We start from the raw sequence: 20,607 nt of genomic DNA, 5'->3' as shown, positions 1-20,607 counted from the left end.
TCGTAGTAGCGTATACATATAGCGTACTCGTACATATACGTCTATATATAGCTGACGAAAAATCCGGAGATACCGACGCGCGCACGAAAATTACAAGCTACATGCAATGAATCACTTACGAGAGCTTGCAGGCTTCGATAAGAAACGGAAAAAAGTATAGAGACACCGATGGCGTTAATTGCGAGGATGGAGTCTTCAGACATCGGCACCCTCGCGCTGTACTACGCGACGCAGCGACGTAGATCTGCCAATGGAGTAGGTAGGCCCGGGTCGGCGGCAGAAGGGCGGCGCAGCAGCTGGACCCGGGCTGCGGCGGAGGCTCGGCTTCGCCACCCGTCCTCGTCGTCTCGTGGAATTCAGGCAGTTGCGACAGCAGCAACAGATCATCCCTTCTGCCTGTGGTCCGGGCTCGATTTACGCGCGACGCCTCCTCGTTCCGTGGCTGATCGTCGCAGGCAGCCTATTATTATTATCTGCCTCGAACATGCGCGTCCTCGCGGGTCAACGCCAAAAAAAAAAAACAACGGCAGAGTCACACGCACCTCCGACACGCACTACGCTGCAATGCACTGCACGTATACTACTACTGCACGCCTCGCGACTCGCGAGAAAAACAGCAGCAGCCGAGCTTGCACACACTCACGGGGGCCTCGCGCGTCGCGTCGTAGGCTGATTTCTTCTTCCTCTTTTTTTCTTCGCCCCTCGGTACAGCCTCGCGCGCAAGTGTATTGGAGTGCGAGCTATTATGGCTGAGCTGGCGGCACTGACTGCGTTGACAAGGATAGTTTTCACGTACGTGTTTGTCTGTGTAGGTGTACGCTAGTTTTCTGCTCTCTATGTCTGTGTGCCCGTGTCCGTGTACGTGTGCGTGGCAGCAGCAGCAGCAGCAGCATCGCGCGGCGCGCAGCAGCACGCTAGCAAAGCCAAAACGACCAACCTAACGCGGCCAACCCCCGTGGAGACGATCGAAGTTCACCCCCTTCCGCGCAAGCTCCAGCGCTAGCCTTACACACGTACATAGAGACACACGCACACACACTGCGATGGAGCTTCGGCTCTCGCTCTCGCGCTGGACCCGACGCATGCGTCAGTTTGGATGCTGCTCTGCGCTGCTGCTGCTACTGCTACTGCTACCGCTGCTACGGAGCGCTTTGAACTGGAAATGTGCTACTACTCCTATATGCCACTGTGTGTGCGTGTATGTGTTCATGTATTTACGTATAAGTATAGAGCCGATACTGCTTCCGACGCTTTCGCGCGAAACAATCGATTGGAAGATCATATACTTGCGAGCTTTATGCACAGTCGAACAGAGCAGTGCGCCTCGTGGTTGGAAATACCTCCCCTTCCCCCTTTGCCAATAGTATATGTATGAGAGTTTTAGTTTTTTTTCAAAAGGTTCACAGACAACTTGGAGAGAATATTTTATTGTTTTTTATTAAGGAAATAACGTTGAATTTTACAGTGTCAATTCGCTATCGAATCGAATTTGTTTTTTTTTTTTTGCTGTAAACTATGAAATACAGTAATAGTAACTTATTAGATTTTTTTTGATATAAAAAGAAATGATAGAAAAAGTTTTTTAAAAAAACCATACGTCTTACAATCATAAATCTATGAAACTTATAGAATGAAAAAAAGGATATGTTTTAAAAACACAATCCTTCATGGTAAAATAAAATATCTGGGAATGTGTAATAATAAATATCATTTCTCTTCTAAGTATCGTAGAATAAAAACTCTGGAAATTTTATAACAATTTGAATAATTGAGTTGTCGTATTAAACTTTTTACTTATATTTAGACTCTTTCATTGGCCCAAAAATATTCTTAAGAAGATAGGTTTTTAAAGAAAAAGTTAGTGCAGTGACTAAGATTTATAGATTATATTTCACGTTACTAAACTTTAAAATGAATGAAGAAAAATTTAATCAAACTCATAGTATTGAAAAAAGAGAGTCTATTAGGCGGCAAAATGATCTTATCTATGTATACCTAAATGCTACGTTATTTATACCTTTACCTATAAGTTATGTTCGCATACTTTGGCAGCCGAACTGACACTCTCTTAAGAAAAATATTTACAAACTTTCTACTTTACTAATATATTACAATTGAAAAAATAATAAACCCATCCTCTTAAGCAATTATTTTTGTACGACTTAATATATCAAAACTTTATTTTAGATAATATTTTTTAAATTGTGAATAATTAATGGAATTCTAAAGATTAAATTAAGTTTCAATTATCCCGAAATCCGATATCGTTTTTTTATTGTATGGCATATACGTAATTTCATATTTATCAATCTTTAAAATAGTAATAAAACATATCTAAAACCATGCAATAACACTTTCTCAAATAATAATTCAATTTGTCCCAGAGAATTATCTGACTCGATGCTATAGGTCTAATGATAGTATGGAAAACGATCTCTATACATTGTGATCACAGATGCATTATTGTTATTTAAGCAAAGTTCATCGTGATAGACCTTATTATATATTTTCATTTCTTAAACATAATAGTTTCAAGCAGTTAAGTATTATTCAAACAAATTGACTTGATTATTTATAAAAATAAGCCATCGCATTACAAGTTACCAAATATTATTGCGTCATATTTACAGTGAAAATAATTGTTATACATTGATATTTAAAAAAAATTAGCTTCTTAACCAAAAATGAGGTACATTAAGGGGAGTCATACACCGATTCACTGCTCTTTGCCAATTCCTATTGGCAAAGAGTCTATCCTTATCCACTATCCTTATCCACAGTGCCGAAAGGCTAAAATAGCAAAAATAAGCTATGTTAAGATGCAAAGGACTATTCTGCAACTTTTTTCCCAATTTTTAGGGCTCAAAGATGTCAATTTTATGTTGAAAATGTAGATTGACATTAAACTGTGGTTTATATTACAAAAATGACAAAAATGAGTGAATTGGTGTATGACTACCCTTAACTAATTTTGTAAGAATATTTTATGTGGAAAAATAATACTGCAAAACTATCTTCTTCAATTAATGCGTCAGAGCTTCAAGAAACTTTTTTTGATCAATTTCGAGAAAAATTATTGTATTATTTCGTAGAAATTATGTAATTTAAATAACGCTCTAGCTCACTTATTGAACTACAGCTGATCTATGCACGTAAATTGTTTTGTGTTGTTTTTTACACATTCATTATAATTATCATAAAAATTAAACAGTGTTTTTAGTTATGTTTACTCGAGTTTATTTAAAAAATTTGTAACGAAGTGTGATCAGTGTAGCTATTACTTTTTGAAGTTTTTTTTTATAAATTTATTCTTTTTTATAAACGTATATATTATCATCTTGGTTTTTAGAGCGTATATAGATTCCCCAGTTTTTCTAAGTGAATAATTTTAAACTAAAAGGTATATAATAGCAAAGTTGTTGACCAAGACTATTTATCCTAGAGATATTTGAATTTAGTAAATAAATTACAAAATCTTTGACTTTTTTAAGCTTAATAAAAAATAGGTAAAGTAATAAACTAAAAAATTTTAGATAAATAAAATACAAATACCCTCAGAAATGATAAACTAGCATTTCAAGTTTAATTTTTTATTTAATGAAAAATTACTTGGAAAAAAAATTATACCAAAAATATTTAATAAAATAGTGATTAATGAAATTACCTTAGAATAGAAAATAAAAAAATAAATTAACTGCAAATAAATGGATGAACTGTCTTCCATTCAAGAAGTACAGAGATTATGAAGAGATGATACTTAGTTTTTCAGCTAATGATCTCAGTATAAGAAATTTTCGCTTGAACTGCTGAAAACTGCGCGCACTTTCACAAGAACTTTGCGTTCTATAGATGATGAATAGCGAATACTGATGCAAATTTCGAAAGCGGACCGTAATACGTTGACTCGAGTTTTCCAAGTAAATTTCGAGTTTACTTCAGCTGTACCAGCACCATGAAGTAAGTAACCACGGCTCCAAGGACCTTCACAGAAACAAGGCAATTCCATTAAAATTAAGACGACGAGACACAGATAAATGATTGTTAGACAATTTGCATTAATTTGTAGCTGGACGGTTTCATTCACAAACGATTTATTCGCGAGTGCATTGCTAAAAGGAGCTTTTCAAAGCTCTCTTTCGTTAAAAATTGGATTATCAAATGCTTACCGAAGCGAACAAATCGAGCGATACAGTGAAGAATTTGGCCCCTGAAATGGACATAGCCTTCTGGCATTGCTGGCACACAATTTGCACAAACGTTTTGGCTTCCTCGGATCCATCATACCAATGGCATGAATAAGCGGCTTCCATGACAGATGAGCTCTGTTGAGGAAAAAGAGATAAAACGTTATCGATGCCAAACGAATTAAAATTCAATGTGCGCACACCTCTTCAATAAGCCGATTTCCGAAGATACAAAAGTGAAATACTTGACCGAGCGTGTAAAGTAAGTAGCCTATTACAGTAGCTCCGTAGGGGTTTACTCCGTTGATCTAAAAAATAAATTGAACGATTCATGTAAAACACTTCGTTATTTCAGAAAGAAACATCTACCTACCTTTGTAGCCTGATAAGCTAGCAAAGTCAGAGTGATGGTGGTTGCCAACATGTGAAGGAGCAGAGCAACACCGTATGTGTCTCCGATCGCAGTAACAAGTCTGGAACGATGATGGATTATCAATTTATTTATAAGAATCAATAAAAAAAAGAACATCCTTATTTTTATAATCCATGACATTGATGAATTTATGATAAATCGATTTTTCAACGACGCGATAAACGTCATTTTTAGAAAGAACAAAAATTTAAAAAGAACAATAAAGAATAAAAAAACGAAGTTAAGTAATTAACGTTTTGTAGTTTAAAATTGACGTCATTTTATATAGATTCAAACCAATAACAGAGCGTAAGTACGAAAAAGTTTTAAATCCGTCGTCAGCAAAATTAATAGCTAATTTCCCCGGGTGACCGCCTGAATTATTCAGTCCATAGAAATGATCGAACTTTGACGCGAACGCATTGTCGCGCGATATCATTGAATATAAAGCCCAAGCGACGAGCAAACCTGCCATTATATTCACGACAAAATACGGACACACAAGCTTTGAGTGTATCGATATCGATCGATGTTAGCGTAAGTCGATGAAAAAAAGTCCGGTACATTCGCACGAGGCAAAGCTCAAAACTAGTATGTAAATCTCGATGTATATAAATACTCGACTGTGTGTGAAATAGGCAAGGATGTGTATACGCTCGATCGCGTGTAAAGTGATATGGATAACTGCTTGGGCGGCAAGAAGATAGTACTGCGCGATGCTTTTTAAAACTTTGCATTTTTATCGCTCGCGAATACTCATTGTCGTTTTCTCGTTTCGCGAGACTTGGAGTGCCTCGGAGCGACGTTCAATTAAATGTACATTATTGAAATTTATCAATCATTTAAAATGAGTTAGCATGAAAATACATGGCGGATGATTTCAGCATCGATTGTCTGTGGTGTCTTATTTTTAACTAAACACGAGCGGAAAATTTTTTTTGCCCATCGCTCGTCGATCGGTATTGCACTCGACGTGCACCGCGGCACGATGTAAAGACGGGCTATAATATACATACAAAGTGCGTAATGCATATTTGAACGAGTTTCCGAGGGGAAATAATGATGCGTAAAACAGCATAGACTCGAGCGTAGGCAGTCCCGTTCAATTATGCATCGAACGAGTCAATAATGTTTTGAATCTACCTAAAGAAGAGAACATTTCTCGAACAAACTACGTAACAAGGACTGTTTGTCGCGCAATTAGCTCGACATGGTAGATGCCAGCCCCCATGCTTGCTTGCTATTTTCGGTTGATTTATGTTCAGAACGCGCTCAAGTTGGACTCGTCATCGACGAGTACACAATGGGAGCCGATCATTAGAGAAAATAGATTAATTATTGTGAATACTCCGATCGCATTAGTACTGTCGCGCGAAACAAAACAAGACTTTTCATCAACTTATGTACACGCATCGAAACTCGATAATTAGTTCAGGGACATTATTGTACGGTAATTGATGCGAGCTTAAGCAGCATTTCTTGACTATTTCCAACGAGACCAAGGAACCCCCTCTAATTGCATATGAACATACGGCGCGGACATAGTTGCTTTAGTGAAAAATCATTAATCTAGTTGAGCTAAATATAGTAATGAGAGAAAGGGGTTTTGCTTACTTGACGACGTGCTTGTGGCGCTCGACCCAGTACTTGATGGCGCTACGCACGAGCATTTCCTGCTTTTTGGTAAGGCCATTGGGTCCGACGTTGCCATTGAAATTGGTACCCGCGGTAGGTCTGAAGGTCGCCGTGAAGTCCTGTCGGTTGCTGTAGATTCCTCGCACGTCGCTGTCGACGATTCCGTCGCCGGCTGGCTGGACCCCGTTAGTGTCCCTCAGATGATCGTCGCTACCCGCCTTCGCATATTAACATATACGCATAAACACGCAAAAAATCCGAGTTATTCATGCTCGTTCAATGCCGTCTTTTGTGCGTGGCGACACAAAGCTTTCGCGCGCTGATAAAGCCGCACTTGGCCTTTTGATCGTACAATTGAATTTGACCTACGTGCAGTTAACTTCTTGAACCTTGCCCTTACATTATCTTATATGCGACTTTAAAAAGGTGCAAGTTCACGCAACGCAAAATATAATGCATAAGTTACCTTGAAGAGGTCACCGCTGTTGGGCACGACCGTGTCGAGTGTCGCGCTGAGCTCCATGAGCGGCTTCATTATGGCTTTCAGATGCATGATTTGCTCGCAGGCGAAGATCAGCCACGAGCAGAATAGAACGTCCACAGAGATCGAGAGGGTGAGACACATGGCGAGGTAGTAGAATTGATAGACGAAGGCCATGATGTGACCGAAACCTTTCATTGAGTTGAACGGATACCAGGCCCGAATAGGCAGTCTCGGTATCTGAATTAAATATTTGTCGCAACCGTTGAGTAAAACAGTTTAGAAACAGGTGTGACATGCCCGCACGTACCGGTATGATGGTTGTTTCGTTCGTCTCCTTGTCGACGACGGTCTTGACCGAGTCCTCGAAGAACGTGATGGTCGTCCAAGCGAACAGGGTGAATATCGTAGCAGCCCCGACGAAGGTGGCCAGCTTCCTCATCTTCTGGACGGCCACCGAGTGGTAGTGCGCGTCGCTCTCGGCGAACAGCGGATGTGTGTTCGGATTGTTCCAGATGCCCAGAGTCTTGTAGAACGTCTTGCTCCTCGCGGCAAAGTAGATCGTTTTGACGATCGGATGGATGAAGAAGAGCATGGTGATGGTGTTGGCAGCCATGTCGTCGGGATCGCCGACCTCCATTGCCAAATTTATACCCATCATCGAGTATTGGACGAGTATGAGAAGAAACGAGACCTAAAATAAAAATTGGACTTGATGCTGCTCCGTAGAAAATTTATCGTGTTGGAAGATTCGAAACTTACGATGCAAAATACTCTATGGGGAAACTTCAGTCCTTCGTTGTAATAATTGAACATGAAGTGACCAGAAAATTGCATCACTCGTATGTTTGGTAGCAGGTCTGCTACCAAACCCTGTTGCTTCATTTTCATCATCTGAAGATGAATAAATTGTGACGATTAGATGGTTAACACTTTCGCGCTCTATTACTTCGCTGTATTATTCACATTTTTTGCAATAGCCAACCGTTAAAAATATTTAAAGCCGATTTATTTCCATAGTAATTATTACCAGAACTAAGTAAGAACTGGATTTTATTAGGTGAAAAATGTTAATGATTAGAAAAATTTAATCCATGAAAACCAAACAGTCAGTTTTCAGTTTCTACCTCTTGAAATTTTAGATTTTTGAAAGTTGGTATTTGGTCTTACCTTTTAAACAAATTTAAAACACCAAAAAAATATCTTGCAGTAATTTTTGAAAAACTTAGTTCACAAAAAAATCATCACTCAAACACGAACACGGAAGCAAGTTTCCTCGAGGGAAAAACAAAATAATGCAACGCCACGATTATAATTAATTATAAGTTGATCCTACCTTGCTGATTAATTAGACCACACTCGAGGAGATATAAAAATTATGTTAATCTTCGTTAGCTGTTAATCACTTGATGCCAATTTTGCAAAACTGTGACAAGCTTTAAAGGGTGATGGCATACATTGCGCGATTTTGCGCTAATGCATGGCTCGTCGCTACTCGACTAAGCCCGCCGATCGTTGGTGACCGTAAAGAAAGTCTCTAAGGTCCGTGTGTGCGCGACTCTATGACCACTGAGGCCAAACGTGGACCAATCGTTAGCTACCGTCGACCGGTTGTTATCTATACACGTACTTTACACGCAAACACACACCCACACCCCTGTTGTACACAGCTGTGAGCTAAACTTGCCCCCAAGCGAGGCCCATCAATAATTCATCGTCTATAAGATACCCACCTGCAAAAGGCGACGATATATAACTTTGATGGGTCTATAAGTTACATCGATAGAAACAAACGCGAATAACGCGAGTTTTTCGATTCATATGTCTCTTAAAAAACATTACAGTTGCGCATTAAAAGTACAACTGCTTACTTGGAAGTTTATGAGAATGACAAAAGTTATAAAGAGTATTCATCAAAATAACAAATGAAATGATTTTATTTTACCTGCGCTTTCAAATGTCGAGTTCCAAGCAGAAAACTTTTTCTGTCGATTAAATATTGTAAAATTTTATTTTTTCAATTTTTCATAAATAAATGAATCAATGTCAGAATGATTATTGATCCAAGTTTAAAAATTTCATGTTATAATGCAAGCAATTTTATTTTATTCACAAAAAATTCAACAAATAAAGCAATAAATAATAACTATTAGTTACTTAGTAACCATTTATTTACCTATATAGTTTCACATCATTATTTATGAAGAAAATTGTTTCCCGATTGCGCATGATCTCATTTTAGAGAACTTGATATCAATTTTTAACGAATTAAAATCATTTTACTGTTCCTATGCTGTTGAGAATTAAAGATTGATTTTTGCAAGAATACATTGGCATTGAAAATGATAATTTCGAAAAAATTGTTAATCTTTTTTCCGTTATTTTGGTTTGCATCGAATAGCTGTGGTTTTATGAATAAAACTGATTTTTTCGGTAAATGATTTATTCTGCTAAATTTTATATGAATATATTTAAGCATTAATCGTTTGATTGGGTACATTATTTCAGATGTTAAAGTAATGAAACGCAATAACCCAACAGTATTTACAGAATTCGCATCAAATGAAAGGTTAGCATAGCAAAATTATAAAATAAAATGAATGCGTTCTTGCTACCGTTCAGTAAGAATATATTTCAAAATCTTTTATGTTGTTGCAGGCAATCTGCCAATATTAATAATAATTCTACATTTCCATTTGTAAGATTAATTAGGCAAAATTCAAATAAATTAGCGCGAGAAAGAGTACCTTTTAACGCCATTTTATTCTTTGTCAAAAATGTTGAGCTGTTGTCATATACAGAAAAAATGATGCAGAAAATACAAGATGTATTTCCAATCCAAGGATCTTTACAGGTTTTAGTCAAAATATCTCTGTCTATGTCTTTTTAAAATTGTTCGTATCGGAAGAAAATGTATAAACTGTAATTCACAGAGCTGCTCAAAAAAGTCTAGAAATTGTAGCTGTGAAAATTTATTGAAAAATAACGTGAATTCATTGCTATCATGGGCTCAAAACTCAAAAGGAATGGCAACAAGTAAAATGGCTTGATTAATATTACATTTTTGTATGAATTTTTAATTGATAAATTACACTAATAAATCACTTATAATAAAGGTGTATTGTATGAAGTTACCGCAGAAAATTCTGATATTGCCAATTCCAAGAAAATACACCAAAATCGTGCGTCACAGCACCAAATCATCGGTATAAAAAAACAAAGTTAAATTTTTCATTTAGAAAGTAAATGAATTTGAATAAATCATTTCCATTTCACTATAGATGCATCTGAGTCATTAAAAGATGTACAAAACGATTTTTTCGAAGCTCTCTTACAAGAAATGACCAAAATTAAGGATATCGACTTATCGAATTTAAAACCTATGCAGTGGTCGTCCGTTTATAATTTTGGCTTTCGTGACCTCATTCATCGATTACTTCATGACCATAAAGCAATATCAAATAAGCGTGGTTATTTAATAATTGCCACTGCCGATGCGCATGATTTTCCTATAGTATTGGAATTTATATTGAATCGACAGGTATTGTTTATTTGTCATCAATGTATTGTTGCTTGAATCTGTTTGTATAATCATTGTTTAACAACATTCTATAATTCTGAATAAATTCCAGGTATTTGACGATGTTACTTTGGTCCTTGCTACCGGCACATGCCGAACTGATGTTAACAAACAAGTTCCATTTTATGCAATCGGTCCAGGCTCTGAAACTTTTTTAAAACCTATAGATGCTTTTCATGAGTTGCCTACTTTATTACAGCGCCTACTCGTCGATCGAAAATAAAACAATACTAAGAGCAAATGAGTCATCTATTTATAGCTGTACGAGTTGGTAAAAATAGTTTAAAAAAAAATGCTTTGTATTCAAATTTCTTTAAAAAAATATTATCATTTACATTTTTTTCAACACCAATCAACCATATAATTTATGGAGATGACAGTTTTAGTAGCATCACGTTAGGGCACAATAGTATAATACAGTATTTTGCTACTAAAATATATTTAATTGAAACAAATAAATGTTTTAAGAAAAATGCCAGAGAAAAAACTACATAAATTCAAAAACAAACTATGCTTTAACAAATTTTACTACGGTACTATGGTATTTTTATTTTTTATGTGTACTCAGTGTTGTTTGATTTATTGCTCAAACAGCGTAGCTCAAAAATTAAATTGCTTAAATATCAATCAATAAATATACAAATAAGGTATAAAAAAAAACGGTTGCATTTAATCCGAACACACATGTGCGTTATTTCGGCTGAAACGATGTCATTTCATTCATTGAACTTTACTTGGTGCCATTTACTGTCACAGTAATGCACCATTGATCGTGAAATGCTATAATTCGTGCGTTATTTCTAGCCTCATAACTTTGGAATGCGAACAGGTATTATATTTTTTTATATAACCCTAAAAGCTAACCAAATTATAAAACTCAATAAAAAAACTACGCACGCGATTATTTCCGTGAAACAATATAACAGTGAAACTCGATGAATGAAAAGCGAAGAGCGTCAAGCTCGTCGATTTCTTTTTTTCCGCTTTTCCGAGACAGAACTTTTGTTTGCTTTTTGCACGTTTAGGTTTACATTTGACAAACAATTGCGTCTATGCGAAAGGCAGTGCGACATTTCAAAATAGATTCACGATAGCAAGATGATGATTGCCGTTGTCTGTTACGGCTTAGCGAGCAAAAATTTTTGTATAGGACTTTTTTGTGCCAGCTTCGACAAGGACGAAGAAAAAGTACGAGAGAAGATAATAAAAAAGTGTTTGTTACAGCTGCGCGACTGATTGCTCTTGTTACTCCCGTTAATGAGCGGCCCGAGGTTCTATAATGACCAAAGTTTTGATTACTCTTTGATGACTGCTCTGCGTGAAGAGTCTTTTTCCCGCTCTTGCAAAAAAGACATATTCAAAAAAATGCAAATCACGCAACAGAGGTTTCACGATTGCAATTATTTTCTCGTGTTTTTTGATTAATTTCAGTTAATTGTTAAGTTTCTCAACTCACTCAACTCTGTTTCTTTTTTTTATACACAGTCGCACAATACTTTCTATTTTATATTCGAATGAATATCGTGCATTACACGGTCACGCTGTAAATTTATACTTTTTGGTTTGCTAAATCTCGTGAAATATGCATGAACGGGACGCGCAAACGCTTTGCAACCGGAAAAAATTTGAAAAAAAGTCAAATCATGCCTCATGCTCGATACATCTGAATTTATTCCTCGACAATTCGATTAGCTGGCCAGGGTATATCAACAAAACACCTGCTGCACGCGAAAGAAAGAAACGAATTCAAACGAGCATATCGGCGTCAACGAACCGCGAACGTATGTACATATAATGGAAAATAGCCGTCTCTCTCTCTCTCTTTCTCTCTTGAGAAATCGCTCGCGAGCATGTCGAAAATCGCTCAACGCTTGTGTGTATTCAACCCTTCTTCGATTCACGTAGGCTTGCGTGTTACATATTATTTTATATACGCACAAAGCGAATCGGTCAGCGATTTCGCTTTTTAAAAGGATTTTTGGTGGGGCTCGATGAAGGTAAAAGAGACCCGGGGTCCAGGCATTTTCCCACTCGGTCGCACGGGGTCCGTGCGTTCACTCTCCACGGCCTTTTTTCCTTCACTCTTCGACACTCAGTGGTCCAAAGAGCGACTCGACACAGTCCACGTTCGCCAGTTACAGCAGCAGCAACGAGTTCTCTGTGTGCGCAGAGAGACCACCTGTGTGTCATATACCTGCTCACTGATATAGCTAAAAATCGAAAGTTGCTCCGGACCCAAGCGCGCGTATATACATTAAAGTGCGGTCAAGGTGAGTGATTATAAGCTATATATGTTTTGTATCTGCCTCATAATATAATGCCACGAGCATATTCGCGTAATATTCGCAAAAATATATAAGGACTTTGTTCGTGCGTATTATAATTTCGCAACGTCATTTTTGAGTTTTCGTGCATGTAAAAGATCTGTGCCAGAAGTTGAACGGATAATTGTTTGGCACACATTTCTTTGTAGCATCCTGCTACATAATTGACGTATGCAGCCTCGATTGGCATTTTTTTTCAAATCCACCGAAAATTTCGATGAACAAAAAATTGAATATAATCGTGCGAGTACCGACAATAGAAATTCTACGTACTCAAGTCTAGTAAAAATTTATAGTATAGACTGTATAATTCATAATCAAGTCGCTTATACACAAGTAAATCGATTTTGCTACCAAAACAGAGTGTCACGTGCGTAGGTTATACCTATTTCAATGTTACTCATTACAATCGTGCTTTATACGATAAGCTGCATATTAACGTCACCGAAACTCGTTACAGTCGTCAGCGGTAATCGTTACGCCGAAAAAAAACCCACGTCAATTAGATGACTCTGCGTCGCATCGCTGCGGATGCAGGAAAAGCAAAAAATTATAATGCCATACATTGTACAGAAGAATATTACCCTTACGTGATTCGCGGTAATTAAGAGTAGCGCAAGCGTCGAAAGTTTATACTCGGCTACGTACTCGGTATTTTTTTCTACGTACGAAATTTTTATACAGAACGAAAATTAGAGCTCAGCGCAAATGAGTTTTTACGACGCGCCCGCAATAAATATCTATTAGTATAATACGTTGTGTTTGCGTATATTTAACGCGGGCCGAAGTAAGGTAACACTGGCTCGGTGCAGAATCCAGTGGCAGGCAGGCGCAAAGTTGCGTTAAGCGGCAGCCGACACGCTAAAATCACGAGAGAGAAAGTCTCGAGGATGTTGCAATACAGGCGTGATTGGTCACTGGGGCTCTCGGAGAGCGCGCGCAGTAAATCTTCGCCTAAAGTCTCTGCATTGCGCGCACACACACACACACACACACACACACACACACACACACACACATATACACGCTTATTGCTCGGTGCATGCGGCCCATATGTATACGTATATGTACGCATTTTATTCAGATATATATCCAGGCGAGTTATATTATATCGCGATCCTCGAGTGCGCAGGTTTTGTGCAATCGGCTCTATACTGCGGCTATATACCTGGCGCGCGTCTACTGTTTCTAATATTCGCTCGCAAGCGGCAATGTATGTGTGTACACGCGCGGCTCTTTCATTACACGTATATATTATTTTGCTTGCCACGGCTGTATGTGAGCGTGCATGTGTGTACATTTTTGCAACGCGCACCTGCACTAAAAACTTTTAGACTCCTATAAATAAGCTCTTATATTTTAATGCTCTTTTCCTTTCATGTTCCTTTCCCTTCTTTTTTTTTTGTTTTTGTTTTTTAATTATCGAACAACGCAGCGCCGATCGGACAATGAGTAAGCGAAACTCGTGAAAACTAAAGCGGAGCGCGTGTTGCAAGCGCAGAGCCAACTTTACGAGCCAGCCATATGTATACCCGAATATTTTCCAATGTGATTCCTGCGTGCAAGGATTATGAAAGTTTTCGAAGTATACAGACGTGTTCGTAGCATCGATGAACTTTTCGATTTATGTTCCAGAGTCATATTAAAAAATATATGATTTTGGATTTTTAGCGAAATTCCATGTGCAATGAAACTTGAAAATTATGTGCCTGCAGCTTTAAATTGCAGGTGATAAAGTTTTACGGAACAAGCTTATCAGCTAACGGATTCGCAATTTTCAAACTGCATAAATGCAAAAAATGCAACAATAAAGAAGTTTATTTTATCAACCGAGGAATCGATTAATTTTATCCATGAAAATTGTTGACAATTGGGTGTCGAAGTCTAATGTATATAGCTGCTACACCAATATGGCGGTGTACCCCCGGAGATTAACACGCGTTTGATACAAATAATCTCGATTAAATGCATTCTCGTCGTATTAATTATCCGCGGGTGGAATGTGACAACTTATACTCATGGAAAATTCGACGAGGTATCCGAATATCGAATTATTTTTTACCTAAGCCTCCGGGAAAGCCGTGAAAATTGAAAATTAAAGTGTTTTTGGCTCGTATCTCGCGATCCAAGCAAGATACTGAAAAATTAATTACACCATTTGATTGCTCGTAAAATTTTAAAACATTTTCAAGTGTCGGTGCAAAATTTGGAGTTCTGCGCCTTTGAACTTACTGGCCTCCCCGAACGGCATTTTTTAATTTTATTGATATTGTCAAAAATTTTACACTGACATTTGAAAATGATTTAATACACGTCGATGTAAAATTTTGCGAGGAATCGAATGATGTAATTATTTTTCCTGTATCTTACTTGGATCGCGAGATATGAGCGAAAAACACTTTAATTTCCAATTTTCACGGCTTTCCCAGAGGCTTAGGTGAAAAATAATTCGATATTCTCGTCGAATTTTACATGAATTTATGTTGTCACATTCCACCTGCGGATAATTAATACGACGAGAATGTGTTTAATTGAGATTATTTGTATTAAACGCGTGTTAATCTCCGTGGGTACGACGCCATATTGGTATAGCTATTACTATATCTACATATAAAGTTCAACGCCCAATAGGCTCTTTGTGTTTTCAATCATTTAAATTTAATTAATTTTGTTGTTTATTATTGTTTTTCAAATGGCTGCAGTTGATTAAATTAAACTGTTATTCTTCCGGCGTGTCAATAACGTGATAATTGCGAAGCCACTCTTTCCTACAATCAGAAAGCAAAAGCCATTCAAATGCATAAACATTTTAAAAGAGAACGTACATTCAAAACAAAAAAGGGATAATCGTTGACGCGTGCAATTATTCATTAATTTCATCATATTGCTCAAAGACAGTGTTCATCTTTTTGAAATTTCACACATCGTATACAATTATCACCAGACTAATGACTAATTTTCAAAAGCTATGAATTTTCCGAGTATCAAATGAGTACACCCGTTCCTTTCTTTTCGCTCAAGGTCTCTGAATGAGACTAATTTTTTTTGCTTTTCAATTATTTAACGGATGCAGCGATAAAAAATCACTTGCTTTAAAGCAAAAATATAATAAATTAGTCAAGTGTATGAGAAATCATAATAGTTTCATGAAATCGATTCGCATCCAAATTACAGGGATACTGGAATGCACGAGTAGCTAAACACGCGCCTGTAAATGTGCGGAAAAACAGCATATTTGCCGGATTAACAATGATAGTTTACAGAAGACAATGAGTCTATAGATAGCCATGTACAATAGGCAAATGTATGGACAGGGTCAAGCGAGTATACGAGCACCTATATATAAGACGTACATGAAGATCAACGTCATTATATATTACTCTGCTAGTGTAAACTTTTTATGCTTAAGCGCATTTTATGACGATGAATTATTCAAACGTTATCGATTTGCAAACGAATGTAAATACTCTTTTCAACGGTGTATTTATAAAAATACATGTTTAAAAGTAGTTGTTTTTTTATTGTGATTGATTCCAATGATGCTAATTAATTAGTCGAAAAACTTCCGTACCATATCTGTTATACACTTGTTTAAATTTGTCGAATTTAAATTTGTTTTCTATGATAAAAAATGACAAAAGACGCCGTAGGTCAAACTTATGATTAAGAGAATTTAAAATAGTTTCATTTTCGATAGTTTGATATATAATATCAATTTTACTAAATTACAGATGTTGCTCGTTCAGCCAACGGAAGAAATGTCCAAGTTGATCCGTAAGGAGCTCAACGAAAATGTCGATACCCGCGAGAGAGATCTGAAATACATCAAGGAATGGCTGGCTAAACAACCACATTTGCCAAAATTCGACGGTAAGGATCTATTTTTACCTCCAAAATGCCACAAATTATAATTTTAAATTATATTCAGAGCTCCGTGAATAAAATTCCTTTTTTTTCACAGATGACTACCGGCTGATGACATTTCTACGTGGGTGCAAATTTTCGCTCGAGAAGTGCAAGCGCAAACTTGACAATTATTTCACGATGCGTTCCCTCGTCCCGGAATTTTTCGCTAATCGCGATATTACCAGAGCCGAAATGAGAGAGCTCACCAAAGTTGTGTAAGCATGAAAATAGTATTTACGTGGCATTTCACCGTGCTCAGAGCGGAACAAAAGTAGTCCAAGGTCCACTGTGCATTCTCATTTTCACGTTCACGCTGATTATTGTAAAAGAAATGCCAATGGATCGAAAAAAACCACTTACCGACTTTTTCGCACAATAAAACTTTCTGTTAAATATAATTATACCATTAAAAGATACGAAACAAATATACTAGACGAATAAAATTTTTTTCCAGCCAAGTACCACCACTACCTGGCCTGACGAAAAACGGCCGTCGCGTCGTGGTGATGCGTGGAATCGACAAGGACCTGCCAACACCCAACGTCGCCGAGGCCATGAAACTCGTCATGATGATCGGCGACATCCGTTTGAAGGAGGAACTGGTCGGCGTAGCCGGCGACGTGTACATACTCGACGCCAGCGTCGCGACCGCGGCTCACTTTGCCAAATTCACCCCGAGCCTTGTAAAGAAATTCCTCGTCTGCGTACAAGAGGCTTATCCGGTCAAACTGAAGGAGGTGCACGTGGTGAACGTCTCGCCGATCGTTGACAGCATCGTCAATTTTGTTAAACCATTGCTCAAGGAGAAGATTCGCAACAGAATATTCGTCCACAGCAAAATGGAGCAGCTCTACGATTACATACCCAGAGAGATATTGCCCGAGGAGTACGGCGGCCAGGCTGGGCCGATCCAAGCGATTCACGGTACGATCGAGTATTAATAACATTGTCGAAGAAAAGTTTAACACCCAAGGTCGCGCGCAATGCCTTTTATTAATAAACTAGAGCTACTTTCGTCGTTGTATGGCATTTAACTCGAACTTAATAGTCCCGACGACTGGTTTATGTACAATGTTTGAACTCGTGCTTAATCTAGGTTACAATTGTTACGATGCGATTATGCTCTTAAAAACCGAGTATTCTTATAATTTACTGTAATTGCAAGTGCCATTGAACGTTTTATACGAAATCAATGAATCAAAAAAGCATAAAACTTTATGAAACTTTCAAGACAACTAGCAAAGAAAATATTTTATCAATAATCGTTTTATTTACTTAAAAATATTTCGATAGCTTATTGTGGGGTTTCAAAGTTTTCTTATACATGGCAACTGTGAGCTATAAAACATTGTATTTTCATGCTAAAAGTCAATCTTTTTTTCTTTTCAGAAACTTGGATGAAAAAGCTGGAGGAGTACGGCCCGTGGTTCAAGGAGCAAGAATCCGTTAAAACGAATGAACTCCTTCGACCAGGCAAACCCAAGACTCACGATGACCTGTTTGGTCTTGATGGCTCTTTCAGGCAGTTATCTATTGACTAGATTTCCATTTTTCTATAGTACAATTGGGATCGTAGATAAACTTGTTTATAAACTTACGTACTTAAAGGTGTCTTGTAAATTTCTTTTATGTAAATTAAAGAAAACAATTAAGAATAAGTTTTTTACCAACAGCAGTGATGAAATTTTGTTGATGTTATTTTTACATAAACTGTATAAACTTTTAACAAATGTTTAATGATGATTAAATTTTTACTGCACAAGTAATTTTTATACCTACATTTATTTCATATTGAAGAGGGAATGTTTTTAGACGCATGGTGTACTAAATGTCTCTACAATTTCTTTAAACACTTTTTTCAAATGCAGAATACGTTATAATTTTAATATTAAATACAATATATAACAATTAATAAATGTATTACAATTTAGTTTAATAATATTCATTTTGAATGATTCATACCTTCAATATACACCTTCAATTATACCTTTAATATTTTATTGACTGAAAGTATAACGCTAATGATTTATTAACATATGAAAGAGCTACAAGAAAAGTTAACATCGGTCTAGCAAATTATCAGGTCAAATTAATGCATAGTATCTCATAAATGAACAAATTAACTACGAAATTGATCAAAACATTTTCATTAATGGATTTTAGAAAGATTATGCTTGAATACATAAGCATGCATTTTTTTCAAGGATTTGAAACAAAAATATGTTCTTTCGATTTTATTTTTTTACTAATAAGAACACCAACTGACCGATGACTCATTAAAAAACTTCATGGCCATTGTCAAATAAAGATAAAACCATTCTCACGAATACAAAATTTACATTATTATGCGCAAATGAAATGTTTAAAAAATCCATTTTTATAACAAAAAAGCAAAGAGGCAAGGAAGTTTATTTCCTCACGCGGAAACCGCAAATATAAACTCTTTTATCCGTATTCATAACTTTTTTGCCAACAATTCTTATAAAATTTTGAAAGAATACAATTTTTATTCCACACAATATACGTGCATTTATTAAAGGCGCAGTATGATAAATCTAATAAAAAAAAACTGCAATTTCATAAAGATTGCGGAAGCAAACTTTTTCATTCATACACTCTAGTAGACTACACAGGCTCGGGATTAAGCAATTTTGGGCCAAATTTTCCAGCGTGCGTCGAAGTTTTTCATTGTGCTCTTGGCTGTGTGTGCTCTCTATACACGCGCATACGGCGGCAGACTCTCGCGCCACACGTGAATCGTGAGACTATTCAAATTGAACTTTAAATTGCTACATTGGAACGCGGTCCGAATTCCATTTTGCCGCGACTTGTTTGTGTTTATACAACTCTAGGAGAGCAATTTGCTTATTTGCAGCGAGCGCGCGCGCGCGTTACCCCGCTCTTACAATAGACGAATTACCCACACGCCAAGGCACAGACAGACAGGTAGACAGATACACACACGCGCGCGCCTCGGTATCAATATTTATAAAATTTACATATTCATGCACCAGAGAATTAAAACGTAAAAAAAATCCTATACATATGTGCATTCGGCATACAAATAAAAGATGCGTATACGGATACAGTTGGGTGCACACGCGCATGATATAACCGCAAACTTTGGTCGGAAAGAAGAAAAAAAAAGGAAAAAAGAGGCAAAAGTTTACGCGAGAGATTTGCTCGAGCTGCAAAAAAAAAAAAGGAAAAAGGAAAAAAATTGCCGAGGAGAAGGCGTGTGTATATGCATGTACTGTGTGTGTAGGTATATAGGTAGTAGTACACCCGGAGCTCTCCCAGGTGAAAGTGCGGAGCAGCAGCTTAGCAACAAAGTAAGAGCGCTATACCGTGAGGTAAGGTAGGTAGTATCAAACGGCACAGAGAGCCGCGTTATGGGCTAGAGCCAGTCTACACACACGAATAGTCGCGCTTCGTTTCCGCTGTAGGATGTACATGCGCCTCAGACTGCAATGTATGTACGTAGTACTGTATGTATACAGCGGCGTATAGAAAGAGCTATGCCAAGCCGCAGGCTATATTCGTGCGCCTCGACTCTCTCGTCGCGGCTCGACTTTTACGTAATGCGAGAAATGCAACGTGTGCTGCACGAGCGTATATATATATATCTATGTATGCATTGTACAGAAGGATAGGATGTATCCTGTCCGTCACTCATTCGTATGGAATATTATGTCACTTGTATTATGGCCTCGCTCTCGAGAGTATCCTTTATCTCGACTACTGTGTATAGTACCGGCCGACTGCAATTCCGCGTTTATTCTCTCGTCCGCGCGCGCAGTCGAGAGCTTCGTGTGCTCCAAAATTCTCGCAGCGGAGCTCGCACGCACGAGTATCGAGTCGCGCGTCGATTATCAACTTCGTGTCTGCCCACGTACACATCCATATCCCTATAGCCGTGGAGAACGTCGAGGTGTACGCGTACAGGTTCACAACACTATGCGACACTACGTAATGCGATAAGATATTTACGCGGCGCTCAAAGTTACGCTTTTTTGCACGGCCGATAAGAGTGCATTTGGAGAATGTATTCGTTGCGCCAAACATATTATTACTTTGAGTGCAGT

The 20,607-nt window shown here is 37.5% G+C and overlaps 2 protein-coding genes across 3 annotated transcripts; one reads left to right on the top strand and one right to left on the bottom strand.

Annotated features, from left to right (window-relative positions):
* Nucleotides 1–1,416: 1,416 nt before the first annotated feature.
* Nucleotides 1,417–8,262, bottom strand: LOC106650927 (odorant receptor coreceptor). Its single transcript, XM_014369205.2, has 9 exons — nt 8,049–8,262; nt 7,475–7,606; nt 7,023–7,406; nt 6,698–6,952; nt 6,211–6,449; nt 4,558–4,657; nt 4,388–4,492; nt 4,167–4,322; nt 1,417–3,981 (listed from the first exon to the last, which is right to left on the bottom strand). The coding sequence occupies exons 2-9, from the start codon at nt 7,604–7,606 to the stop codon at nt 3,931–3,933; spliced, it is 1,422 nt and encodes a 473-aa protein (XP_014224691.1). The 5' UTR covers nt 8,049–8,262; the 3' UTR covers nt 1,417–3,930.
* Nucleotides 8,263–12,310: 4,048 nt separating this feature from the next.
* On the top strand, nt 12,311–18,288 carry LOC106650863 (alpha-tocopherol transfer protein-like). Of its 2 annotated transcripts, XM_014369098.2 has the most exons (5): nt 12,311–12,562; nt 16,348–16,486; nt 16,578–16,737; nt 16,977–17,446; nt 17,912–18,063. In XM_014369098.2, the coding sequence occupies exons 2-5, from the start codon at nt 16,348–16,350 to the stop codon at nt 18,061–18,063; spliced, it is 921 nt and encodes a 306-aa protein (XP_014224584.1). In that variant the 5' UTR covers nt 12,311–12,562. The 2 variants fall into 2 exon arrangements, with proteins under 2 accessions (XP_014224584.1, XP_014224585.1); XM_014369099.1 differs by lacking the exon at nt 12,311–12,562 and having other exon boundaries at nt 17,912–18,288.
* Nucleotides 18,289–20,607: the final 2,319 nt, after the last annotated feature.

The sequence above is a fragment of the Trichogramma pretiosum genome, unplaced genomic scaffold (assembly GCF_000599845.2).
Source record: "Trichogramma pretiosum strain Unisexual culture from Peru unplaced genomic scaffold, Tpre_2.0 scaffold19, whole genome shotgun sequence".
Classification (NCBI taxonomy): Eukaryota; Metazoa; Arthropoda; class Insecta; order Hymenoptera; family Trichogrammatidae; genus Trichogramma; species Trichogramma pretiosum.
The sequence above is the reverse complement of the archived record's forward strand: the minus strand, read 5'-3'. Positions and strand labels throughout refer to the sequence as shown.

Excerpts from the sequence above, each read along its gene's own strand:
- LOC106650927 (XM_014369205.2), bottom strand. The coding sequence starts at position 7,606 with ATGATGAAAATGAAGCAACAGGGTTTGGTAGCAGACCTGCTACCAAAC. Across the intron at positions 4,493-4,557 it reads TAGCTTATCAGGCTACAAAG|ATCAACGGAGTAAACCCCTA; the intron begins GTAGGTAGATGT and ends TTTATTTTTTAG. Across the intron at positions 4,323-4,387 it reads GAAATCGGCTTATTGAAGAG|AGCTCATCTGTCATGGAAGC; the intron begins GTGTGCGCACAT and ends TTTCCTCAACAG.
- LOC106650863 (XM_014369099.1), top strand. The coding sequence starts at position 16,348 with ATGTTGCTCGTTCAGCCAACGGAAGAAATGTCCAAGTTGATCCGTAAG. Across the intron at positions 16,487-16,577 it reads ACATTTGCCAAAATTCGACG|ATGACTACCGGCTGATGACA; the intron begins GTAAGGATCTAT and ends TTTTTTTCACAG. Across the intron at positions 16,738-16,976 it reads AGAGAGCTCACCAAAGTTGT|CCAAGTACCACCACTACCTG; the intron begins GTAAGCATGAAA and ends ATTTTTTTCCAG.